The following is a 26,698-nucleotide window of genomic DNA, read 5'->3' as shown; positions in this document are numbered from 1 at the left end:
GGGCGTAGCAACAGACATACTAGGTTCTAGTGGTTCAGGTATCTTCTCAGTCAAAGGCACATAATGATTTGAAATGAAAGAATGAGTGGCACCAGAGTCGAATAAAATGGAGGCATGACGTGAAAACAACGATAATGTGCCTATATGAATGTCATAACAACTTAGAGCTATCAGGATCATATGGTTTATCCATCATACAAAAGACACATCTAAATTTAGGATAACGAAAGGTACCTGTGACCACATCATTAGATATCTCAGCGTCCCTTGGGGTAAGAGCAAAAACTCTAGCTAGTGCGGTAGTCCTCTGATCACTCTTTGTAGCTGGAGGCGGCACGTTCCTTGGACAGTCTCGAGCAATATGGTTTGGCTGCCCGCATTTAAAGCAAACATTTTGGCCCATTAAACAACTTCCTTGATGCCTCTTTCCGCAATTTTGGCAAATTGGATACGTTGGAATACTCGGAGGTGGTTGTGGACGGTAGTTGGGGGCAGGCTTCTTGTTTCTAATGGACTCAGGTAGAGGTTGTTGGCGTTTCCTTTGATTGAAAAGTTTCGTATTCACCCTCATGTCTTCTTCCACCAAGGTGGCTCGTGTGACCAAGTCGGTGAAATTACAGATCCTCAGGGGTATCGGGCGACTTCGAATTCTCGGATGTAAGCCCCGCTCGAACTTTTCACATTTCTTTTCCTCGTCTGGAACTAGATAACTTGCAAACAACGATAATGCCACAAACGTCTTGGTATAGCGTTCCACTGTCATGGTTCCCTGCACCAGATCAAGAAACTGCCTAGCTTTTGCTTCACGGAGTGCTGGGGAAAAATATCGGTCCAAAAATGCCCGTTTGAAACGGTCCCAAGTGATGGACACCCCCTCGTTAAGCTCAAGCAGTAGCAGTTCCCTTGTAGAGGTCCACCACTCATCCGCTTCGTCTGCCAACATATAAGTGGCAAACTCCACTTTTTGCTCATTCGTACAGAATAGAGCCCTGAAAATCTTCTCCATTCTTTTGATCCAGCTTTCTGCATCGAGTGCTTCTGCCCTGCCATCAAAAGTCGGAGGATGCTGCTGTGTAAACTGGTTCAGGGTACAACCGCCCCTGGGATTCCTGGCTACCAAGCCTTCTTCATCAATAAAACACCGAAGATGCCTGGTAGCAGCAGCAGCTAACACCTCTGGTTCGTTCGGCGGAGGTTCCGAGGAACCTTCCAGGTGCGTTTACACCTAGTTCCTGGTGCCATTATCTAATAACACCATTCATGCAATGAGTAAGTAATAATTCAATCATGCAATCAAGTAAATCATGACAATACACATCAAACATAAAAGTCAATAGTCTCTCTTGAACTTTGAGCTGACCAGGAGTCATCCTAGGTGTTTGCTATCCTAAATTTTATTTTATTTTATTTATTTATCTACAGAATCTCTCAACCTGTCTCTGATACCAAATTGTAACACCCCGTTCCATAGGATAGAGATGTTACTAACATTTATAGCATAATGCCTGGTAAAGAGATTCATATCTTGAATATACCTCATTTATTGAAAAGCGATAAAATATTAAAAACTGATTTGAACATAATCGTCTCAATAACAGAACGTAAAGTAAAAGAACATAAATTAATCCTAGGAATGACGTAAAAGATGTCTTATTCTTGTGTGAATTATCATCTATTCCTTCCTAATCCTTTGTACTAAATCTACTCCTGGCCATCTAGCCCTGCATCGTCATAAACATCATCTGTAACAATTAGACATGAAAGAAACAAGAAGACAAACAAGAATGAGTCGAATACTCAGAAAATAGCACATTATACTGTAAAACATAATCTGGCCTAGCATGGATTTAGTTTCTGAAGACTCTTAACAACATATATACATATATCGTCATATATTCACATAGCACATATCTATCCATCATCATGAGCGGAAGCATATATAATTAGGGCAAATATGTAACGTGAATGTATAATAACTTGTTTATCTTGTTTAACATGGAGTGAAACACGCTTGAGTCCGTGTTTCACTTAACTGGCATAACATGGAGTGAAACACGCTTGGGTCCGTGTTTCACTTAACTGAGTCATGGAGTGAAACACGCTTGGGTCCGTGTTTCACTTAACTGAGTAACATGGAGTAAAACACGCTTGAGTCCGTATTTCACTTAACTGAATATCATGGAGTGAAACACGCTTGGGTCCGTGTTTCACTTTACTTGAGTAACATGGAGTGAAACACGCTTGAGTCCGTGTTTCACTTAACTGAATAACATGGAGTGAAACACGCTTGGGTCCGTGTTTCACTTCACTTGTGGTTAACCACGCTTGAGTTCGTGGTACTGTATTAAAATTTCTTATCTTTCTTAATGCATGAGAATTCATTAGGCTTCATGAACTTTCTTAACATGGCATATTCTTGTACATGACATAACATAACATGACATAGCATAACATAACTAGAACTGAACACTTTATGACATTCCATGGCATACATGATCTAAGTATTACATGAGCATGGCATACATGATTTACGTGCTACATGAACATGGCATACATGATCTAATTATCATATGAACATGGCTTGCATAATTTGACTATTCTATTACATGGCATATTTGACTTGAATTACTACATGAACATCTCATTGCTTTCATATGATTTTAGTAACATTCAATCAATCAAATAACAAATTCATTCATTCAAGCATAATCTCATATTTCATCAAAGATCGTGAAAGGAATCTAACCTTGACTTGTCTTATAGCGTAGCATAGATAATCATCATAAGGACATCATTTTCATACATAACAATAATATTTACAGTACGCATGCATTCAAATGATCATACTATTTACCTCTTAGCGTTGCTTCCTGACTTCCAACTTGTAGCGCGTTACCTATGGGAGGTACTAGACGTTACTAATTTCCTAGAAAAATGTGTCGTACTATTCCATGTAATTAAATACATATAAAGGAACTTAACTAAAATAATAGGCTTCATAGCATACTTTGTTTTTAAAACATATTTTAAAATCCCTTCGGATTTTCTGCTGTAAAATGGTTTATGACATCTCCCTGATTAACGAAATGTGGACTCTTAGAGCAATGACTCTTACAACACAGCCCACACTTAGAGCAAATTCAATTTAAAATCACATGTTTAAATTGAATTCACCTAGCCCATATAGGAAATCAGTCCACGTAATGCACAGATTTAAAACATGAAATTTCCCATAGACACTGTAAGCTACATTGTAATTAAAAGGAAAATCTCATCAATGAGATTTACGGAGGCCTAGAACAAGAGTTATAAAGGGTATTTTGGGAATTCATCTTAAAGGTCATGGTTATTATGGGGAAAACTGATTATAAGGAAGAAAAACTATAGGCTTACGAGGGAAAAACTTTCATCGTGTACAAAGGGCTGAACTAAAACAAAGAAGTGGTCGTGCGATGCTCATCGAGAGAAAAAGGCTGAGGCGACAACGGCTCTGGGGTGGTTGGAAGTGACCGGCGACGCGACTGGATCCTCTGGGCAGTGGTGCGATGCAAGAGAGTGAGAGAGAAGGGGAGAGAGAGAGAGTTAGACCGAGACGGAGGAAAATCACGGGAAGAGAGAAATCTCGTCGGGAACTTACCGGAAATAATTGGGTTCAAAGGGGTTGGGTTGGCCGGCGTTTTCTGGCACTGTGGGTGGTGCTCCGACGTCCTAGGGTGGTCGGCAGTGGCTGGGCAGAAATAAGGCTTGTGCGAAATTGTTGGTTCTCTGGGTATTTCGATGTTTAAAACAGAGGCTTTGTGGTTTCTTATAGGCGATGGGAGGGAAACCTTCAGGAGATTGGCTGAAATTCGAAAATGCCTAGTCTTTAGGAACCTATTCTTACGAGGATATAGATTTTGAGAGGATTTGAAAAGTTTGAGTTGGAGTTAAACTCAAACTGGAAACCGAAACTAGTACAGGAACTTAATGGATAAGAATATGAAGATTTTGGATAGGGAAAATCACTAATTTAAATCTATCTGTTAGCACACTTTCTAAAATGAAAAAAAAAACAATATAATATAAATAAAATCTAAAATAAATAACAAATAAATAAAATACTAGTGTTTAAGCCCTAAATTTGGATCCGTATGCTACATATCCCAAATATAGATTCTCCTTGCCTTGAATAATATTTGGCGGACAAAAGTTCTTTTGAATGTGTTTTTTTTCTTGTATGGACAAAAGATCTTGACATTAGACAATCAAAGAAAACGACACATTATTGCTATTGGTTGGTGTTATTTGTGTAAAAGTGTGGGGGATCAGACGATCATTTCTACTACATCGTGAGGTAGCATGTGCCCTATGGTACTGTATTTTTGATTTGTATGGACTACTTTGGGTTTTGACTAAAAGTGTGGTGGAACTCTTGGCTAGCCGGAAAGGCCAGTTTTGTTGTTCTCAAAGTGAAGCATTCAGGAAAATGATCTCGTCACATGTAATGTGGTCTATTTGGAATCAAAGAAGAAATTGGAATTTTGTGGATTGTGAGACAGTGGCAAACCTCTGATTTTATGCTCTACCAAAAAGATAACACATGTCCAAGAAAAGATGATTGCTTCAATATATTTTGCTCAACGATATAATTCAATAAGGTCTCCTAAAATGTTTTAAACACAATGTTTAAAGTTGTTATTGTGTTTGATATTTATCTATATTAAACATCAACGATCAATAAAAAGGGATTACATGTGTCATACCTAATGATAGTATACTTTCAGATGTACTAGTCCCTGTGGGATGAATTGTTTTGGCAAAATTGTGTTAGCTTGGGTTATGCTGGGGAGGGTGGTCGATCTTCTCGCCAGGAGAAGTCTTCATGGTATCCCACAAATTGCAGCAACATGGAAGATGGTTCCCAGATGCACCATCCCAGATGCCTTTTATGGTGCATTTGGAGGGAAAGAAATGATTGGAACTTCAAAGACAAGGGACATTCATTAGTGGAACTCAAAAGATTCTGTTTCAACATGCTTTTTATTTTTTATTTTTCTGGGCAATAACTTTAGATTTTAATGGCTTAATGTCCATGATTTCCCTGTATGTGTTCTTCTTCCTAGCTAGGTATTTTTTTTTTCCTCTTGTATACACCTGTGTATTTGGCTACACTTATCCCCCCTCCCCCAAAACCTTGGCTCATGTATGTTAATTTTCAGGTTGTGCTGTAAATTGTCTACTATCTTAACCATTATTTCTTTAAATTTAAGATTCTTTACTCAGAATATGTCCAAATGTGATGATTTGTAGATCTCAACATTGCGTGACGGTTTAGACAGCTATTGGCCATCTCTAAGTTGTGGTTCTTCATCAACCTGCCACGGTGGAAAAGGACTATTTTGGGCACATGAGGTGCTCATAATTTGTTGGCTTTGTTTTTCCCTAAATATTCTACTATGATGACACAGACTAACAATTCTTCATTTGTGTTCTTTGATGGCTGAATCGGTGATATACAATGACAGTGGGGTAACGATCTTCCACCTTTGCTCAGTTACCTGATATGATATGTAATGTTGATTGTCTACTTTCTCTTGGATTTGTATAGGAGGGAGGGGATGATGGGATTTGTGCCATGCATGTGGCATATGTGCAATAGTCTTGATGAACACCGAAGTGTTTTAAATCCTACCATTTTTTTTATTCCCCAGGAATTTATTGAAATATTGATTCTCAAAAGGGTAAAATTTTTCTGTCCTTTTAGCTTCTCTCTGGCTGTTAAGGCAGACTAATAAAATTTTACGTTTGAGTAAATCCCTTTCTGCAAAAAAGGCAGCTGAGGTGTGGTAAAGTATATTATTTACATGCTAATTTGTAGTGATAAATGCTATGCTGTTTTATGAATTTATGTTTTGTTCAAAAAGCTTGCCAATCCAGATTTGATACTTTTATCATCAGGACAAAGGAACAAACATTTTTTTATTGAACATGTTTGCTCATGTTGACAACGTTATCATATACAAGGCATTTTATGTTAACAAGATGATTGCAAGTTTTTTTGAGGATAATACAAGACTATATATACTTCTATGTGTGTGTGTGTATAATATATTTGTTCAGAGTAGTGTTGGTCAAAAGAAATTCACTTGGTTAAGATCATTAGGCTATTAAGATGTTTTTGCATACCCCGTTATTATGGTGAGATCTACCTAACTTGTAAGTGTGATGGTTTATCTATTTAATGAAGCTGATCAAATATTTTCTCTATATGTTGTTGATGTCATCTTGCTCTCTTTTCCTTTTTTTTTTTTTTTTTTTTTTTTTCTTTTTCTTTTTCCTTTTGCAGAGAAGCATGGAACTTGCTCCCATCCTGTAATTCAAGATGAATACAGTTATTTTTTAACTGTTCTCAACCTCTATTTAAAATATAATGTCACGGTAAGTTTCTGTAAACTGTTTCTTTATACATCAAGTTAAATCCTTTAATGCTTTTTCAGTCTAAGCCGTGAACTCGTAAGGGAATTGAAGTTTGACACCTTGTGATTCCTTGACACCTTGTGATTCCTTGAGTATCAAAATTGCTTGATTGCATATATTTGCATCAGAAAATGATTTATACATTCCTAGGGTATGCAAGCCATGCGCACTCCTTATGAAAAAAGTCGGCAAAGCTGGGACCCACATGAAAAAACTCACTTTTTAGTGCTGGGTCTACTTTTCTTAAAGGGACTACACGAGGCTTGCACATCCAAGGCTTGTACACCCACATTATTCTTTTGCATCTTGTAGTGCACCTGAAAGTTGTTATATACGTTGGTTGATTTATTCAGTTGGTAACAATTATATTAATTATCAGAACCTACATGGGCCTTGAAGTAAACGAGGACACTAATAGTTATCCGACTTATTAGTGTCATTGATTTGGGATGGTGTGATTGAAAAAATAGAGAGGAGGTTTTGGCTAGTTGGAAAAGAATTTATTTGTCTAAAGGGGGAAGAATTACTCTGATTAAGAGTACGTTATCTAACCTTCAAATGTATTTCCTTTACCTGTTGGGGTGGCTTGTAGAATTGAGAGAATCTTCTGTAATTTTTTGTGGGGTGGTCTTGGTGATGATAGAAAGTTCCATTTAATAAATTGGGATAAGTTTACTCACCGGCTGCTTGTGAAGATTTGGGGATTCGTAATTTGAGGCTTTTTAATAAATCCCTTCTTGGGAAATGGCTTTGGAGATATCAATTAGAGAGGGAGGCATTATGGAGAAACATTATCGATGCTAAATATGGGAGGGCTTGGGGGAGTTGGTGCTCTAACGAGGTTAGAAGTGTGTATGGTGTGGGCTTGTGAAAGTATAACCGGAATGGCTGGGGGGAATTCCTTAATCCTGTTTCATTTAAGGTGGAGAGGATTTGTTTTTGGCATGATCTTTGATGTGGGGACTTGGCGCTTAAGAATGCATTTCCTTCTCTTTTTAGGATTGCTAGGGACAAAGAAGTCACCGTGGCTGATTCTGTATTTTTTCCTAACAATTTCCCTCAATGGAATGTGAGTTTCATTAGAAACTTGCATGATTGGGAAGTGCCCACTGTTTCAGCTTTCCTCAATAGGCTTTATGATATGAAAATTGTGCAGGGAGGGGAAGACAGACTGGTGTGGCAACAAGCTGGATATTCCATTTTTACTTTCAGCTCTTATTATAAATCGCTGACTTGTCATTGTGTCAATCAATCCCTTGGAAGTGTATTTGGAGATCAAAGGTGCCCAGTAAAGTTGCTTTTTTCTGTTGGTTGGTGTTTCTTGGGAAGATTTTGACTACAAATAATTTGAGAAAACGTGGTATAATCTGTCTTGACTGGTGTTACTTGTGTAAGAGAGATGGTGAATCAGTTGACCATTTGTTTCTTCATTGTGAGGTGGCTAAGACATTTTGGGACAAGATTTTCAGCAGATCGGGTATTGCTTGGGTGATGCCCAAGAGGGTGGTTGACCTCTTGGCTTACTAGAAAGGTTTTATGGGTTCTCATAGCATTGTTGCTATTTGGAAGATGATTCCTTTATGCTTGATGTGGTCCCTAGCCCGCTTGCTCATCCTAGTCGAAGACTCAGGTTGTGTTTGGTTGTTGAACCAAACTCAACTCATCTCAAACCAATCATTGATGGGATCCACTATTTTTTCAACTTTCTATAAAAAAGTTAAACTCATCTCAATGGGACCCACAAAATACTACTATTCACAACTCAACTCAACTTATCTCAACGTCCAAACGTAGCCTCAATAAGAAGCACACCATACCATAAATGTAACAAACATAAGGTTTTTCTAAAAATAAGCATAATATTGATATAAAATCTGAAACATTCACACTTATGCTCATGGCATGCATGACTTGTAAAACTTGATTTCCATTTTCTTATCTTAATTGGCCAACACACATTAACCCCGTGTACAAGGTTGTGAATTGGTCCCACTGCTTGTGGCCACAAGGGTAACCGCCAAACATATCATAAATATCTGTGGTGGACCATGCTTAGGCTCGTGACTTGCACATCCACCCATAATTTGCATTGATACCATGCATCTCTATGGCCATCTTATATCCAGTACTTGAAAAAATTCACTTTTTAATGATGGGTCCTCCAAATTGGCCAAAGCTGTGAAATACTTGGGACTCTCATTTTGATGACTTGCGCGCAAGTAACAAGGGTTTACTTCCTGCATGATTTCCTCTAGCTATCCTTCTTTCACACCTATGTTATCCAGTACCTTTTAGATTTGATTTCCTATTTAGGTGCCGGGTGCTCTATTGGGATTAGAGTGTTGGCAAGGCCTAGACCTTTATTGAGTTGTTTGTTTAAGGGAATCCAACGTTCTCTTCAGCATCAACATACCCAGGAATGTGATGCCTTGGAATATAGATTTCTGGAAATGTGACCATGCTTGCAAATGAATAGGAATCTGATATGATTCCTAGAAATATGATATTCTCATATTTGACTTATTTCTAGGCATCCTATAGGAATTAATTATCTTTCCCAAAAATATCCTTATGTTTTTACTTCAAATGTATAACATTGTTTATTACAAAACATTTAAAAGTTTAATAAGATTTATAGAAAATAAAAACTATATACAAACTATGGTTTTTCTTTCATTCTTGAAATATAAAACTGTATATCTCGTTTGAAATATTTATTTATTTTTTATTTAGTACCAATTAAAACATGTACGTTTATGTTTTTCTATGGAATAAAATACTTTCTCACTTTTATAGATAGATTTTCGAAATGGTCACAATGCCATAAAAAGTAGCATTAAAAACACTGTAACAGCATTCAACATAAAGAAGAAACTTTCTTCTAAACCAATAGTGACAGCCAACAAATTAAAAAATAAAAAATAAATACTAGTATAAACTGATATTTATTTGTAATATATGGCATAGATAAAGAATGACAAGAAAAATAAACATAAACAACCCTAACTTTATTATATAAGCATAATTTATGTAATTAAAAAAACTGTCAATGATAAGTTTGTCAATTTACAATAAAAAGACATGGCATAGTTATTTCAAATTCGAGAATATGTGGTTGAAAATTGAAGGCTTTGTGGAAAGGGTCAGGTAATGGTGATCCTTCTATCTAATCCATGGCACCCCAAGTTTTGTTTTTGTAGGTAAACTAAAAGCTTTAAAAATAGATCTCAAGATATGGAATGCACATGTTTTTGGAGATGTAGGCGATTGGAAAAAGTCTTTATTGGAGGAATTACATGAGGCAGAGAGGGCAGAGGGTTGGGCACAATCTATGGAGGAATTCTCTCGGAAGACAGAAGTAGTTTCAAAACTTAAGAGTTGCCTTATTGTAGGAAATTTCATGCACCAAAAATCTCGGGCATTGTGGTTGAAAAGATATCGAAGCACGGAAGTTTTTCCATAGAGTGGCCAATTCGCATACAACATTGAGATGTTAAACATTGATAATGCTCTGTCAACAGAGCTTGTAGTGATTCAGGAGCACGTTGCTGGGTTTTTTGAACAATTATTTGTCAAGAAGGTAGTGTGGCGGCCAAAACTTGATGGACTAGCATTTGAGAACATTGAGCAGCAAAGTGTTGTCTGGCTGGAGAGGCCTTTCGATGAGATAGAGGTTTTTGAAGTGGTGAGAAAGATGGTCAAAGACAAAGCACCTGGTTCAAACGGTTTCTCTATGGGATTCTTCCAATCCTACTGGGAAGTGGTGAAGGTTAATTTGATGAAGGTTTTCCAGGAATTTTTTTTCATTTGGTAAGTTCGAGAAAAGTCTCAATGCCACTTTTATTGTGCTTGTTCCCAAGACGGTTGGGGCTTTGAAAGTTAAAGAGTTTCGTCCTATTAGTCTTGTGAATTGGGTGTATAAGATTATCTCCAAGGTCATAGCAAACCGCTTGGGGGAGGTCTTGGGGAGGATTGTTTCGAGACCCCAAAACACCTTTCTAACAGGAAGACAAATATTGGATCTAGTACTAATCGGCAATGAATGTTTAGATAGTAGATAAATCTAGAGAATCGGGTGTTTTATGCAAGTTGGATATGGAGAAGGCTTACGATCATGTTAATTAGGACTTCCTACTAGACTTGCTTGGGAGGTGTGGATTTTGGGAGAGATGGTGCTTATGGATTAGATATTGCATCTTGACTACGAGGTTCTTGGTTTTGGTGAATGGCAATTGTAACACCTCGTTCCCGTAGGATAGTGATGTTACTAACATTCATAACATAATGCCCGGTAAAGAGATTCATATCCTGAAATACCTCATTCATTGAAAAAAATTAAAATGTTAAAACTGAATTGAACATGATTGTTTCGAAAACTGAACGTAAAATAGAAGAACATAAACTAATCCTATGAATGACATAAAATAAATCTAATTCTTGTGTGAATATCACTTATTCCTTCCTAAGTCTTTGTACTAGATCTATTCCTAGCCATCCAGCTCTGCGTCATCATAATCACCATCTGTGAGAATTAAACATGGAAGAAAACAAGAAAGCAAACACAAATGAGTCGAATATTCAGTAAGTAGCACATCATACTGGAAAATATAATTTTTTTTTGCCTAACATGCACTTAACTTCTGAATACTCTTCATAACATACATACAGCTTCAAAGATTTACAATCATACACGTAACATGACTTTCTGAAAGACTTTACATACATATATCGTCACAGACTCAGATAGCATACGTTTTCATCATTAACATAAGCGGAAGCATATCTAATCATGGCAAACATGTAACGTGAATGCATAATATCTTGTTTATCTTGTCTGAACATGGAGTGAAACACGCTTGGGTCCGTGTTTCACTTAACTTGCACAACATGGAGTGAAACACGCTTGGGTCCGTGTTCCACTTAACTTGCACAACATGGAGTGAAACATGCTTGTCTCCGTGTTTCACTTAACTGGTGGTTAACCACGCTTGAGTCCGTGGCACCGTTTCATTTCTGATCTTTCTTAATGCATGAGAATTTATTAGGTTTCATGAACATTGTTTTTTTTTTTTTACATGGCATATTCTTGTACATGTCGTAGCATAGCATGGCATATTCTTGTACATGGCATAGCATAGCATGGCATATTCTTGTACATAGTATAGCATAACATGACATTACATAACATGCTCTGAATGTTTTATGGCATTCCATGACATACATGATCTAAGTATTACATGAACATGGCATACATGATCTAAGTACTATATGAACGTGGCATACTTGACTTGAATTACTACATGGACACCTCATGGCTTTCATATGATTTTAGTAACATTCAATCAATTGGCAACAAATTCATTCATTCAAACATAATCTCACATTTAATCAAAAATCGAAAAAGGAATCTAACCTTGACTTGCCTCTTAGCGTAGCATAGTTAACCATCACAAGCACATCATATTTTCATACATAACAATAATATTCACAGTACGCATGCATTTATATGATCATACTATTTACCTCTTAGCGATGTTTCCTGACTTCCAAGTGATAGCGCGTTACCTATACGAGGTACACGACGTTACTAATCTTCTAGGAAAAATGTCCTAGCATCCTTCCCACTTGAGCACATATCATAAACTTTAAATCTAATAAAATATCTAGCTATATACTGATTTCACGAAATATGTTTATTAATACGATAGGCTGATCATGATTTATTACCCAATAGTGTATGTTTTAAATCCCTTTAGACTTGTTGCCGTAAAATGGTTTGCAAACCTCCCCCTGAATAACATAATGTGGTCCCTTAGAGTAATAACTCTTACAACACAGCCCACACTTAGGGCAAGTCCAATTTAAATCACATGTTTAATTGAACTCACCCAACCCATATAGGAAATCAACCCACATAATGCACAAGTTTAAAAACATGATATCTCCCAAAGACACTGTAGGCTACCATAAAATTACTTAAAAAAAAAGTTTCTTCAATAGGATTCACGGAGGCCTACGAACAAGGGTTTTTAAGGGTATTTTGGGAAATCATCCTAATGGGCATGGGTATTATGGGAAAACTGGATATAAGGAAAGATATAGGCTTACGGGAGAAGGCTCTCATCGTGTAACAGAGGGGCTGAACTAAGAACAAAGGATGTGGTTAAGCGATGCTTACCGAGAGCAGGAGGCTGAGGCGACGGCAGCTCTGGGGTGGTTGGAAGCGACGTCGGTGCAACAGGGAGGTTCCTATAGTGGTGCGACACCGAGAGAGGGAGAGAGAGAAAAAGAGAGAGTTTAGAGAGAGATGGAATTGAAAACTTACTCACCGAGAGGGAGGAAGGTTGCGTGCGACAGTAGGGGCTTACCTGAGGGAGTGGGTGCGACGGAAATAGGTTGGCCGGCATTTTCTGTGGTGGTGTGGGAGGTGGTCCGTCGAGGTGGCTGTTGGTTGCCGGGAGGGAGGCTGTGTGGTGCTTGCGGGAGTGGTTTCTTTCTCTGCGTGGAAGAGTTTTTTTTTTTTTTTTTTTTTTCTCTAGGGATTTTGGTGTGTATAACTCAGAGCCTTTGTGGGTTTCTTATAGGCGACGGGAGGAAAGCAACGTGAATCTGTAGGAGATTGACTATAATTCAAAATTGCCTAAACTTTAGGAACAATCTCCTACGAGGAGTCACATTCTGAGAGTATTTTGAAGAGTTTGAGTTGGACTTAGTCTTGAACTAGGAACCAAATCTAATATGGGAAGCTAACAGATAAACTATACGAAGGTTTTGATAGGAAAAGAATATCATTTTAACAGATAGCATATTTTCTTAAAATGATAATAAAAATAATAAGGACAATAAAAATAATAAATAAATAAAAATATAAAATACTAGATTTAAGCCCTAAATTTGGACCTGTATGTTACAGCAATTTAGTTGGTTTCTTTTCTAGTTCATGTAGTCTCAGATAGGGTGATCCATTTTCCCCGTTTCTCTTTGTCATTGCTATGGAGGCACTTAGTAGAATGATGTCAGCTATGATTGACAATGGCTTTATGGCTGGATGTTCGATTGGTGATGCCAATTAGGGCACTCATAAGATTTCTCATTTGTTGTTTGCAGATGACACTTTGATATTTTGTAGGGCAGACCAAAATCAGATGCGTTCCTTAAGGGCACTCCTACTTTGCTTCGAAGTTGTGTCCAGATTGAAGGTGAATCTATCCAAGTTGGAGTTGGTTCCAGGTGGTACGTTTGTAATCACCGGTGGTTTGCCAACATTCTTGGATTCAAGGTCTCCTCATTCCCCATGAAATACCTCGGCCTTTCTTTGGGGGCATCTTTCCAGGCTAAATCTATATGGGATGAAATAATAGAGAAGATTAAACTCAGATTGGCAGGTTGGAAGCGATTGCATTTGTCAGAAGGTGGTAGAACCACCCTAATCAAGAGCATGTTGTCCAATTTGCCCACTCATTTCTTATCTTTGTTCCCAATTCTGGCTTGTGTAGCGATCCGAATAGAGAAACTCCAGCGGGATTTTCTTTGGAGTGGGTTGGGGGACGAGTTTAAGTTCTACCTGGTCAAGTGAGATAATGTTTGCTCTCCAGTTTATACTAGTGGGTTGGGAATTAGAAACTTGAGGGCATTCAATTAGGCCCTTCTCGAGAAATGGTTGTAGCGGTATAACATGGAGAGGGAAGCTACTTATAAAAAAAAAACCATGGAGAGGGAAGCTTTAAGGAAGTTGGATTTTTAGTACGAGTGTATGTGGGCTAGGGGCGGGGGGTGGGGGGTGGGGGGAGGGTGGAGTACTAGGGAGGTACAAGGGGTGTGTAGAATGGGAGTTTGGAAGCACATACGAAGAGGTTGGGGGGGGGGGGGGGATTGCTTGCTCGACACACTAGAATCGTGATGGGTGATGGATATAGAATAAAGTTCTGGCATGATTTATGGTGTGGAGATCGTGCCCGTAAGGACACATTCCTTAGAGTTTTTAGGATTGCATGTGAATAGGAAGCATTAGTGGCTGATCTCATGGAGATGTCCAATGGCTCAATCCAATGGAACGTGAACTTTATGAGGGCGGCCTATGATTGGGAAGTTGACAACTTTGCTGATTTTTTCAGAATCTTGGACGTGATGAGATTGAGAACTCAGGGACTGATAAGTTGTGGTGGATACCAAGTTGTGGTGGATACCTGCTAGTAAAGACCTTTTTTTTTTCCACTCCTTTTATAGATCCCTCATCAATCCACATCATAATAGCTTTCCATGGAAAAGTATTTGGAGAAATAAGGCGCCTCTTAAGGCGAACTTTTTCGCTTGGACAGCTTCTCTAGGCAAGAGACTATGGATAACTTACGGAAATGCCGGGTGATTGTTGTGGACTGGTGTTGTATGTGCAGGAAGAATGGTGAGATTGTGGATCATCTTCTACAGTATTGTGAGGTCGCTAGATTGCTTTGGGATGATGTTTCTAGAAGATTGGAGTTAGTCTGGGTTATGCCTGCTGCAGTGGTTAAGCTCCTAGCCAGTTGGAATAATTTGGGCGGAATTCCATAAATTACAACTATGTGGAAGTGGTTCCTATATTTTCTTCTTTGGTGCCTCTGGAAAGAACGGAATGATTGGATTTTTGAAGATAAGGAGCGAACATTGAAGGAGATTAGATTGTTCTTTGTTAAAACTTTGTTCCTATGGGCGAATGTTGTAGATTGTAATGGGCTAGATTTTCTTGAGTTTCTTGTTTCTATCTCTTCCTCTTAACTAGGTGTAAACTCTTGTATACCCCGTGTACTTGGCTATGCCTATTCTTATTAATATAATATGCTGCTTATAAAAGAAATAAAAATGCATTTCTAGGGTAATAGGAATGCGGATTCCCACCTCCTTGCAAGGGAATCCACATTCTCATCAAAGGGGGTTTAGGAGTGAATCATTCTATGGGCATCTGGATTTACTTAATTGCCTCCAAACATGCTAATCTTGTAGAATTCCTAGGAATCCTAAAAGATTACTTCCATCCAAATGCTCCAGTGTCAAACTAGCAAGGCAGTCTCTTGTTTGGTTGTAGCCTGTAGGTGATAACTTTGTAGTTGTGTTTTCCTTAGGGTTATCAAAATTCAATAGAAGTCAACCTGAATTACCATTTTGAGCCAAACCGAGTCAACAAGTGTCCGTGTATAATTTTTCGGGTTTGCTGGTGGAAGGTGTTATTGTAGTTCTAATTTCTGTTTGGCATCACATTGGTTGTTTGCTAGGTTGAAATTTGCTTCAGATTGATTCCAAGGACCTTCGATTATAAACTTGACTAGTCATTTAGGAGTATAAGTGCAAATGTGACTAGGGCTTTCCTTGGTTCATTATAAATGGAATCAGAGCTGACCTAGTAACACCATGTAGCATCTGACTGTGTTTTCATTGGGTTGTTATAGAATACCTCTAGTAAAACATCTACATGAGTTAAGGCCTCAATGCATCAATATTAATGCCTTCAACGGCCATTATGTATATTCCTCCCATGCATTGAGAGGTCTTAATGTGTAACGACCCAAGGAAGACCTAAGCGGCATATGGGCACATACTCGAAAGAAGGTTACAATTGGAGCTTCTTTAAACCATTACAAAGGGCTTGAACTTCTACGTCTCAAGCAATTTGGGATTCCATTTAGCACCTTCCTATACACAACCTAGGTATTTCAAATGGTATCAGCGATATACGCACTTTGCAGCTGGGGATGGATCCAGAATTAAATTCTGGAATGACCTTTGGTGTGGAGACCAAATTCTTAAGGAAGCCTACCCAACTTTATATGGCATTGCACGACAACAAGAGGCTACAGTTGCAAAACTCATGGATCTATCTAGTGGCTCTGCTCAATGGAATATCATTTTCATTAGAGTTGCGCAAGATTGGGAAATTGACACATTTGCATATTTCTTCCATCTTGTGTATAACTATAGAGTGAATGAAGGAGCTGATATGATGATGTGGTCACGGTCCAAGAAGGGAAGATTTACCATCTGCTCGTACTATAAGTCCCTAATGAAACATGCTACAAGAGCATGCCCATGGAAGAACATTTGGAAGACTAAAAGCTCGTTTGTTTTCAGAGATGAGATGAGATGAGATGAGATTAAAGTTAAAAAGTTGAATAAAATATTATTAGAATATATTTTTTAATATTATTTTTGTTTTGGGATTTAAAAAAATTAAATTGTTTATTTTATTTTGTATGGGGATTTGGAAAAGTTGTAATGATGAAGTGAGATGAGATGAGATGTTTCCTGAAAACAAACGAGGCCTAAGGCCCCTCTAAAAGCTTCTTTTTTGTATGGACAGCTTCACTAGGGAAGATTCTCACCTTAGATAATATAAGGAAACGATGACTCATTGTGTTAGATTGGTGTTATATGTGCAAGAAAAGTGGGGAGTCTGTGGATCACCTATTATTGCATTGTGACATGGTTATGAGTTTGTGGAATGATATCTTTGCTAGAGAGGGGCTCCTTTGGGTGATGTCAAGAAGGGTTGAGTTTTTGGTCAGCTGACAAGGCCTCCGGGGTAATTCTCAAATTGCAGCTATGTGGAAGATGATTCTAATCTGTCTATGGTGGTGCATCTGGATGGAGAGGAATGGTCGCAGCTTTGAGAATTGTGAACAGACCATTGACAAGCTTAGAACCTTTTTCCTTCGAACTTTATTCCATTGGTCGATTGTAATAGACTTTAACGACATGAACTTACATGACTTCCTTGTATCTTTAGACACTCATGCTTAGGTGTTGCTCTTGTATGTTCCCATATACTTGGCTTCACCTTTCTTTAATAACATTCGTATTTACCGATAAAAAAACAAAAAAGCAAATGGTATCTCAGCTCTGATACCATTTGTAATGACCCGAGGAAGGCCCAAGACACATTTGGGCCCATACTCCTAAAGGACTAGTACCTATTACGATGAAAATCCTTGGAATCATTGTAAAGGGCTTGAACTTATGTATCTAAAGTATTGTGGGATCCATTATTCCATGCATTGATTTTTTTCTTTAGATGAACTAGGCACAAAAAAATAAAATAAAAGAAAAGAAGCAAGACATTCTTGACCAACTCTTCATACCTTCCAGTTCTCTCCTTGCTGCCGCTCACAAAACAGGTCTTCATGGTTTCCACAACTCCAGATCACACATATAGCGATAGTCTGACCTTTTTAGTCAAATTCCTTCCAATCCCGTGGATTGGAGGTCTGCTTGGCTTGGAACCACCCATGAATGGCTTGGAAGTTGGAAATGGTATCCTTTTACTTGGTTGGAACAAAAGTGCATCCCTGCTTTAGTTAGGACTTTGGCACTGGTTAGTTCTGCAGCCTAGCAATTGTTAATTGAATGTTGGATAGATGACGTTTCCTCTTACCCTCTAAATGCAGGCGTACCTTGCTGGACAAAAATTTAGAATGATATAGTTTTACTACTCAAGGCATATATATTTTTATAGAACACATGGACATAATTCACTTTCTTAGAATATATATATATATATATATATATATATATTGGAAAAAATAAATTTAGTTTTGTGCAGATTCTTTCAAAAGGCTTGTTAAAGGAGCGTGGATCTAAACAAAGGATAATATCACAAATTTTTAATAAGCTGGAGAAATGGTGCAGGCACAGGTTTAGTCTAACTGGATTAAATCCTTCTGACCTTTTACACATGATAGATATTTAATTCATCGAAGGATAGCGATGGGCACCTAATTTTAGGTCTTGGCTCAACTAAAGGCATAATCACCTCGATGTTGCCAATATATCATGGCTCTCCCCACTGTTGCTGAATTACTAACCAATATGTTCTCCAAATTTTCTTTCTGATTCCATGACATGGTATCTATAACTTGTTCTTTTTAAGTTCTCCCCTGTTAGAAGTTATGCTCATTTGTTACTTGTATTTTCTTGCACTCAGCAAGTTCTTAACGAAGCTGGATACTTTCCTTCTAATACGGAAAAATATCCCCTTGGAGGAATTGTTTCTGCAATTGAGAATGCTTTCCACGCAACTCCATTACTGGTGTGCTCAAAAGACTCTGTGGAGGAACTTCGTTTATGCTTCTATAAAGATTTCCAGGTTAGCTTCTTTAATGCTATTAAAATTAGATCTGGTGTTGAACTGAATTAGACCAAGGAAGATTCAATCTGGTGTTTGCATGTCAGATGCCAACAGTCATGGCCCACCCAACTTGATTTATACCATCTTTGACTCTCGCAGCTAGGCATTAGATTGATTGAATTTTGCTACCAAGTGTACCTTCCATTGTTAAAATTAATTAACTCTGTACATGCTAAGAAAGGAACAGCGTGGATGCTTGGTTTTTTTTTTTTTTCTTCTAATAGGTTCTCTAAGATAACTCAAGATCTATAATGGTTCAAGTATTTCCAGCTGAAATACCATCCTATGTGTCTAAAAAACTTTTGATTTGATGTCATATTTGTTTAGAAGATTTTGTATGTTGTGAAAACTTTGATGTTTTTACAGCCACGGGATTGTGCACTTGGATCTACCATTCAAAATGGCATGATCTCTTCAAAAAGTTCTTGTCCCCGTTATGTTAGCCTGCCAGCATATGTTCCACCAGGTAAGAAAGAAGATCCTTTTGCTTACTTTCGTTTCGTGAAATGAAAAGTAAAAATAAAAACATTTAGCACGAGTATAGTGTTAACTATTCATTGATCTATGAGTTCCCATTATTAATAATCTGCAACTAGGATCTTTTGAATCTTACTTATCCTTCTCGTATGCATACCCTTGCAATATGCACCTTAAGATGTAGAGTTTATACGTTGCCCTTCTATCTTCGAAGGCTGTTGTTTTTTACTTGTAGATTTGTTGCTGAAAAGGAAATAAAATTATGGGAAATATCCAACTTGCATCCAATGTATGTTAAGACCTGGTTTTTATATTTAGCATTTCCCTTGCTGTAATTTTTTTTTAGATTGTACGGTTGGGGCTGAATAGTGTTGTCAGTTGTTCCACTACTTATACAACAGCAATAACAAAGTCTACGTGATTGATTAAGCAAGGAATTGGATAGATATTTGTTCATAATAAAATCTGGGTTCTCATGTTTTTGCAACTCCTTAAAGTTTCAATCATCTAGCAAGATCTTTCTTTCGCTCTTTTTGTTACGTTATCATGTTCCTCTTTTTTTTTTTTTTTTTTTTTGTTGTGTTAAGTCAGTTCATCAAGGCAACCTATGAATCTAGATTTCCACAATGTGAATCAGAATGTTAATATTCTTTCAAGATGATATTAACAAATTTATACAAACGGATACTATAATGAATTAACATTACATTGATATATCATAATATATAAACTACTTATAAATAGGGGACCTTCGTCTATTTAAATATATATATATATATATATATATATATATATATATAAACTACTTATAAAAAAAAATATCATAATATATAAACCTTTTTCACTACACCTTGAGGTTTGGTGCTATAAATTTGTGCCTGAGAATTGCTGTTATTATTTAGGTTTACTCTTTTGATCATAATAGTTTTTATATGAAGAGTAGCCTTGTAATTGATAGAGATTGACACTAGTATTGCCATTTTTTTATTAATTTGTAGGAGTTGGCCATGTTGAAGCTGCCCTTTCATGGATTTCTGATAATGGAATTGTTTAAGATCTTGGCAGCAAGTATGTGTTGTAAAATGCTTTATTTTACTCTGTACCCGATTATCAGAAATAAACATCAGCATAAACGTATTCTATCCTGTGTAAGTGAAGGCCAGAAAATTCAAATGTAAATTGCTACCATTATAGATATTTAATGTATCTATAAAGCATGATAAATGATCTGAATAGCCCTCCCTTTACTCTTAAAATAAGCATTATTTATAAGTCTTGTCACAAAATTCTTAAAGAGAATTGTTACTGACACAAAGAGACACAAAGAGATTGTACAAAGTAAATTCACAAATTGACGTAGTTTCATGAAATCCGTTAGATCTATTTTATAATAAAAGTAATTTTATAATCTGACATACCACATCAAGTCACATCAGTTTATGGGTTGACTTTTGTATAATTCTTTTATGGTTAAAGTATGTTCCATTCTTAACATTGTGGGGTGCATTTTGTGTATATCCTGGTTCTGTGCAGTCTGTCTTTTAGGACATGAAATGCACAGAACCCTTTTCCTATTTTTCCTTCTATGTAATCTCGGATCTCTCTCTCTCTCTCTCTGTTTTTTTTTTTTTTTTTGGGGGGGGGGGGGGGGGGGGGGGGGGGGGGGGGGGGGGGGGGGGGGGGGGGGGGGGGGGTGGTGTGGTGGGGGCGGCTTCAAATTCCATCTTCAATTGGTCGGATGGTCTGCTCCCTCTCATTTTGGACCTAACAAAATTCTGCCAATTTCTTCCATCCCCAATTCCCAAATGCATACGGACTCCTCTTCTTTTCTCCCATGAAGCTTCCTTTCATCAATCTTAGCTTTTCTTTTCTCCCATATGATCACTTACATGTATAAACACTTCTAATTCTATCTTGTGCTTCATTTTTAGTGATACCCCCCTTTGCTTAACAATATTGTTTTCAAGATCCTTTTGTTAAAATTTCTGTTCACTCGTGAACGGAACGATGCCGTGTTTGAGTTTTCTGTCATATGTACAATAAGTGTCCTATATGTGCAAAGGGTAGTGCTATTGTGCCGCCAGCTTTGATCGTTGGGGGTGCTCACTAGTATAGTTTTCACTTTTTGATTTTTTCTTATTTTTTTCTTTATATTTTTTAACATATTTAAATATTTTTAAAAAATAAAAAAATACATTAATACACTAATAGTCACTTCTTTAATTAGTAACTAAAAGAAAAAATAAAAAAAATAAATAAATACATGAGCGGTCAAAATGAGACGGCATAGTAGCATTATTCATGTGCAAATGCTTCAAACTGACCGAAATGTCATTCTCTCACCATTTCAAAATGCCCCACCAGCACCCATAGATTACGTTTTTGGTTGTTCTTATGATTTAATTCTACTTTTCAGATAAAATTCTCAATTTTTTTTTTGCAGCAACAAGGTTTTTGTTTCTCAAGTCCCTATAATTGCTATCGTTTTCTTTTTGAACTGTTTTCAAATGTGAATAGTCGAGAATAGTGCTGAAGTGGTCCAATCGAACAACGATCTACCGTTGAAAGAAAGAACTTCACCACCTATATTATGACTTTCTATGGGATATGCTAGATGAGGGATGCACGTCCTTTTTGTTCTGTTATGAGATACGTGTCTCACTAAAGAGAACCAAATCTTATGCTAACTCGGTAATAATGATAACTCGGCATAAACATGCGCAATGAGCATGAATGATTAAATTTATAAAGATGAATATTATGCATAAGAGCTATTTACTCACACGCTCCACACTTATAGCTTTTTTAGGATATTTTTCATAAGGTGTAGGGTGTGAGGTAGTGAATAGTAGTTGATGAGAAAATTTTTTTATTTATAAAATGAAAAAAATTATATTTTACTAAAATAACATACTTTGAGGCATTATACAATAAATAAAATCTATGAAAGAGTGTTGAATTAGTACATTAATTTTCAAAAAATTTATCTGAATGGAGAGAGAGGGTAAGAGTACATTATAACTTATAAGTTCGTTGACTTTCTTGAATGTTTAATAAGTTCTATAATTCTATTTGTTACGAAACTATGGCTCGTTTAGATACAGAAATCATTTCACCTTATCTCATCATTACAACTTTATCAAATTCTTTCAAAATATAATAAACAATTCATCTTTTTCAAATTACAAAATAATAATAATATTTTAATAATATTTTATTCAATTCATTTAAAATTATCTTATCTCATCTCACCATCCAAACCAACTCTAAAATGACATAAATTGAGAAAACAAAAAAGACAAAAGACGTTGCAAGTGATGTTTAACTTTCAGCCAACCGGGATGGCCGTTTCCAGGCCATTTAGATCAATATGGTTTCTCCCCTTTGTTTTTTTTTTTTTTTTTTTTTTTTTTTTTTTTTTTTTTTTTTTTAATTAATGAAAATGGTTTTCCCCCCTTTGAAAGTTAGATTGAAAGTCATAAGTTCTAATCTTTATAGATGACGATGCTAAAGTTTGGGATTTATTCATACTAGTCGTAGACTCGTGCAATGCGTGTGAATAATTACGAAGACCCTAGTTGTTCAAACGTTCATTCAAATGTGTTTGATAAGAAATAGTGCTATCTTCTTGATTCACCATGTTATTGGGTCCTCAGCAGAAACTGTAGTAGAAAAGAGCATAAACCAAACAAATCAAGAGTAAATAATGCAATTAATAAAAACAAGGGGAACTAACAAGATACAAGCATCTAGGGGTGCTATCCGCCCCTACGGGATGGGGCCACCCCTTTCCCGTACCCGACCCCTATCCATTTGGGGGCGGGATACCCCGTCCACTGCCGAGGGTGCAGGGGTGGACTTCCATCCGTCCGCCTCCCCGCCCCTCTTTCGGCCCAGTTCAGTTTTTTGAACCCTAAATGGCTCATAATTTATTTTTGGGTCACTTTGGACCCAGAATATGTTTTTGGGCTACTTTTGGCCTAAAATTTAACTAAAATAAATAAATATATTGAAAAAAAAGAAAAAAGAAAATAAAATATATAGATAGAACTATTAACTATACACTAAGTTTCAACTAATACTATTAAGTATTAACTAATTAAGTAATAATCATCACTAAGGTACTAAGCTATTACAATTTACAATTATACAAATTAAGAGAACTAATAAACTATTACAATATTACAAACTTCTCTAAAAATATTAAATATTACAAATTGTATTATTAACTATTGTAGAAACATTACAATTAATTGTCAATTAACAAAATCATAATATTTCAATTTGATCAATTTGGGGTGGCGCTATGGCGGTAAGTTCACTGAGTGATGAGTTGTGTCGACTGTTGTGAGACTGAAAATTAAGATTATAAAAGTTAATAAATTATAAAACCTGAAATATTAATAAGTTAAAAATAAAACAAATTCGAATTATAAAGTTATAAAGATGAAACAAAAATTTAAAGTATAAAATATTAAAAGTACTAACCAAGATGAGATTGAGATTAGGCCATTGGAATTTGGGATGAAGATGAGGCAGATGAGCATAAATCGGTCATTAGGATTCGACATATGTATATTGACAATATAAAAGCTAGACAACAATAATTAGATACGAAAATATTATATAAAATTATAAATGTAAAAATCAATTAAGCCACAAATTGTGCAAACCATGGCAATGGTGGATCCAATACATACAAAGTCATATTGCATCGGAGGTAGCCGTAGACGCCGTCTCATGTATCACTATAACAACTAAATTTGAAATGAAATTAATGAATACCAATTAAATGAAAATAAATAAATTAAAATAAGAAATTAGAAAATGAAATTCAAGTCCCACGATTACCAGATCCAGGCTGATCACCACCCTCCTCCTCGACGTAGGCCTCCTCATACTCAAGAACATCCGGAACATAAATCGAAGTTCCATTGATCCAATCCTGCATGCAAATCAAAGCCTCCACAGTGGTAGGAGCTAATGAACTCTGAAATGAATCCAATACATGCCCTCCAGTGCTAAAGGCCGACTATGAGGCTACAATGCTAACAGGGATGGCCAAAAGATTGCGAGCTATCTCTCCAAGGCCGGGATACTTTATGGCATTCACCTTCCACCAACTTAATATATCAAAATCTCGTGAAAATAGTAGAAGCTCCGCTGCTAAGTATCTGTCTATCTCTAACTGAGCCTTTACAGAACTTCAGATGAAGGGGGTCTGCTCCAACCTCTCACCCCAGTCCATTCTACGTCTCTTCCTAACCTCGGCTTCTGGAACTTGTGGGGGGATAGGTGTAGGTGCCGCAATATTACCACCCCGCAGGATGGTAATCTCATCAAATAATCTACTAAGGGTTTCCTGAACCCTTGCTGTAATAAGCTCCGCTCATGTTTGCCCGTATGCAAGGCTCAATCCAAATACCATGCCATCCACCTTAAACCGAGGGGCAAAGACGATAGTTACATATAACAAAATATTACCTCTACTAAAATCTCCCTAATACTTGTCGTACTTTGTCCTCATAACTAATGCCATCTACCGCAGCCTAATGTAACCATCTGCGACCAAGTCATCTAATTCTTCTTTTACCCTACATATTTGCTGACATAATTGATGGGATGTAGGGTACAAAGTTCCAGATAGCGTCGTGGTGACCTCGTAAAAAAGTCTTAAAAACTTTACAAAAATAAATACAATTTCCCAATCATTATGTACGCGTTTCCCCAATCCCTTGTGATCATCAAAATATTTAAGATATTAGATGTCTTCGTCACCCAATAATGCAAATGTCAGCTTATATTCTTGGGCCAGCTCTAACATAAAAAATGTTGAGTTTCATCGTGTAGGCATATCAGTACAAAGATACTTCTTGGATGTTAGGCTGGCAGACCTCACAACAACCTTGAATTTCTCCAACCTCCAAGGGGAAATCTCACACATCTCATAGTAGTCCTAACCTGAGCAATCACGTCATGAAGATCCCTTAAACCATCAGTGACAATAAGATTCAGAATATATGCTGCACATCTCACATGCAGACACTCACCACACATGATTGTCTTATTTGCCTGTCTAAGATAGGTATTCAGATGTCTCAACGTTAGACGATACATTATCAACTATGACTGTAACAACTCGGGTCAACCCCCACTCCTTTACTGCGGCCTCCAAGACCTTCCTAATTGTCTCACCCTTGTGATCGATGATTTGAAAATTTTTTATAATTTTCTTATGCAATGTCCAACGACAATCAACAAAATACACAGTTAAGACATATAATTAAAATTTTGGACTGATGTCCAAGTATCAGTGGTAAGGTAAACAAATTGACCCGCCAATTGACCCCTCAACTTCTCTTTTTCATACCAAAAATATTTTTTTATATCATTTTCCACCGTGTAACGAGAAGGAATATTAAACCTTGGTTCCAAGTAGCAACAATACGCTTGGAACCATTTCCCATTAACAACTTGAAAAGATAGCTCATTCATGATGACCATACGAGCTAGGTGTCTTCTACACTCATCGGGATCATACTTAATATATCCCCTCAAAGTTGCACCCCCACTAGTCTCATCCGCCATTTTTTGAAGTCCAATTTCTAATCTAGATTGGCTCTTCTCTTGTAATGATCTTAATATTGGACCTTTTTGTATTGCTCTTCTAAGTGCACATTTAATTGTGAGGTGCCATATTTCTTATAGTGACATCCATAAATTTTTTCAGAGTAGTTACACTTGGCCTGGGGGTTATTGGAGTCACCACCCTCTAGTTTAGTGAAATGAGCCCAACCTATGGAAGCAGATTTCTTGCTGGGCTTGGGGGCGGGACAAGGTGTTGTAGGAGTAGGTGTTGGGCCAGGAGTAGGAGTAGGAGTATGGGTAGGTGTAGGGGTAGGGGTACCCTGGGCCTGGAAAGGGGAGCTAGCACTAGAATCTGCCGGCATATCCATGAACTCAAACAAACAAGAAATATGAAATTATAGCAAACATAGTAACATGCCAAACAATTAACATCCAAGCATTAACATCCAAATATTAATTATGAAAACTAACGTCCCAACAATTAACATCCAAGCATTAACATATATATTGGAAGTTGGAAGATGGGGGAAATGATTAAGAAAATTGAGGAAATGGTATCAAATTTTTTTTCTTAAAATAGAAAGTCACTTATTTCATGATATTCTGTTTTGAGTTGAGATTTTGAACCATATAAATAAATATATATATATATATATATATTATATTATATATATATATATATATGTATAGATCAGCTTTGTGATATAAGAAAACGAAAAAAAAAAAAAGTTCAAACATAAACAAAAAAAAAAAATTTAGAGCTGTGAATGCAATGGATATCGAGTAAGCAATATATATATATACATATATATATATATATATATATATATATATATATATATATATATATAAGAGCCAGCTTGTATGGTTAAACTTTATTTCTTTTTAAGCAAAGTTTTCAAACTTAATCCAAATTAAATTTAAGGTATTTTGAAATGCCCTAAATTAATTTAGGATTTCAATCTGAATTAATTAGCTACAAATAAAGTCATCAATGATCAAAATTCACACACATTACATTAT

The 26,698-nt window shown here is 36.7% G+C and overlaps 1 protein-coding gene across 1 annotated transcript in view; it reads left to right on the top strand.

The window, feature by feature from the left end:
- LOC121244444 (ribonuclease 2) overlaps positions 1–20,314 on the top strand; it is a 30,525-nt gene extending 10,211 nt beyond the window's left edge. Inside the window, exons 4-9 of the mRNA XM_041142518.1 lie at positions 5,290–5,391; positions 5,505–5,508; positions 6,326–6,417; positions 18,407–18,568; positions 18,977–19,076; positions 20,086–20,314. Of these exons, the coding sequence (XP_040998452.1) occupies positions 5,290–5,391; positions 5,505–5,508; positions 6,326–6,417; positions 18,407–18,568; positions 18,977–19,076; positions 20,086–20,141 (516 nt within the window). The 3' untranslated portion in view covers positions 20,142–20,314. The remainder of the gene's footprint in view (positions 1–5,289; positions 5,392–5,504; positions 5,509–6,325; positions 6,418–18,406; positions 18,569–18,976; positions 19,077–20,085) is intronic.
- Positions 20,315–26,698: the final 6,384 nt, after the last annotated feature.

This window comes from Juglans microcarpa x Juglans regia, chromosome 8S (genome assembly GCF_004785595.1).
Source record: "Juglans microcarpa x Juglans regia isolate MS1-56 chromosome 8S, Jm3101_v1.0, whole genome shotgun sequence".
Taxonomy (NCBI): Eukaryota; Viridiplantae; Streptophyta; class Magnoliopsida; order Fagales; family Juglandaceae; genus Juglans; species Juglans microcarpa x Juglans regia.
Note: the sequence above shows the minus strand (reverse complement) of the source record. Positions and strands in the feature narration are given on the sequence as shown.